The sequence below is a fragment of the Mesitornis unicolor genome, unplaced genomic scaffold, assembly GCF_000695765.1.
Source record: "Mesitornis unicolor isolate BGI_N332 unplaced genomic scaffold, ASM69576v1 scaffold28745, whole genome shotgun sequence".
Lineage (NCBI taxonomy): Eukaryota > Metazoa > Chordata > Aves > Mesitornithiformes > Mesitornithidae > Mesitornis > Mesitornis unicolor.
The window spans coordinates 13,599-13,910 of record NW_010187952.1 but is presented as its reverse complement, the minus strand read 5'-3'; the positions used below and the strand labels follow the sequence as shown (position 1 = coordinate 13,910).

At 67.9% G+C, this 312-nt stretch overlaps 1 protein-coding gene across 1 annotated transcript in view; it reads left to right on the top strand.

Moving 5' to 3' along the window:
• HSPB8 (heat shock 22kDa protein 8) overlaps positions 1-312 on the top strand; it is a gene marked incomplete at its 5' end in the record, with an annotated part of 2,604 nt that continues 2,292 nt past the window's right edge. The window contains one exon of the mRNA XM_010185632.1: positions 1-241. Coding sequence (XP_010183934.1) covers positions 1-241 — 241 coding nt within the window. The remainder of the gene's footprint in view (positions 242-312) is intronic.

The following is a 312-nucleotide window of genomic DNA, read 5'->3' as shown; positions in this document are numbered from 1 at the left end:
GCGGACTGGCCCGACTGGGCTCGGCCCCGGCTCACCACCACCTGGCCAGGTCCCCTGCGCACCGGCATGGTCCGCACCTCCGCCATGGCCCCCAGCTACGGCGCCCGCTTTGGGGGGTACCCCGAGAGCCGTAGCCCCGTGCCCTTTCCCCGCGAACCCTGGAAGGTCTGCGTCAATGTGCACAGCTTCAAACCCGAGGAGCTGACGGTCAAAACCAAGGATGGCTACGTCGAGGTGTCAGGTGAGAGCCAAGGCACCGGGGAGGAGGAGGACGGGGCATGAAAAGCAGCTGGCCTTGGCCTGCCCATGCTG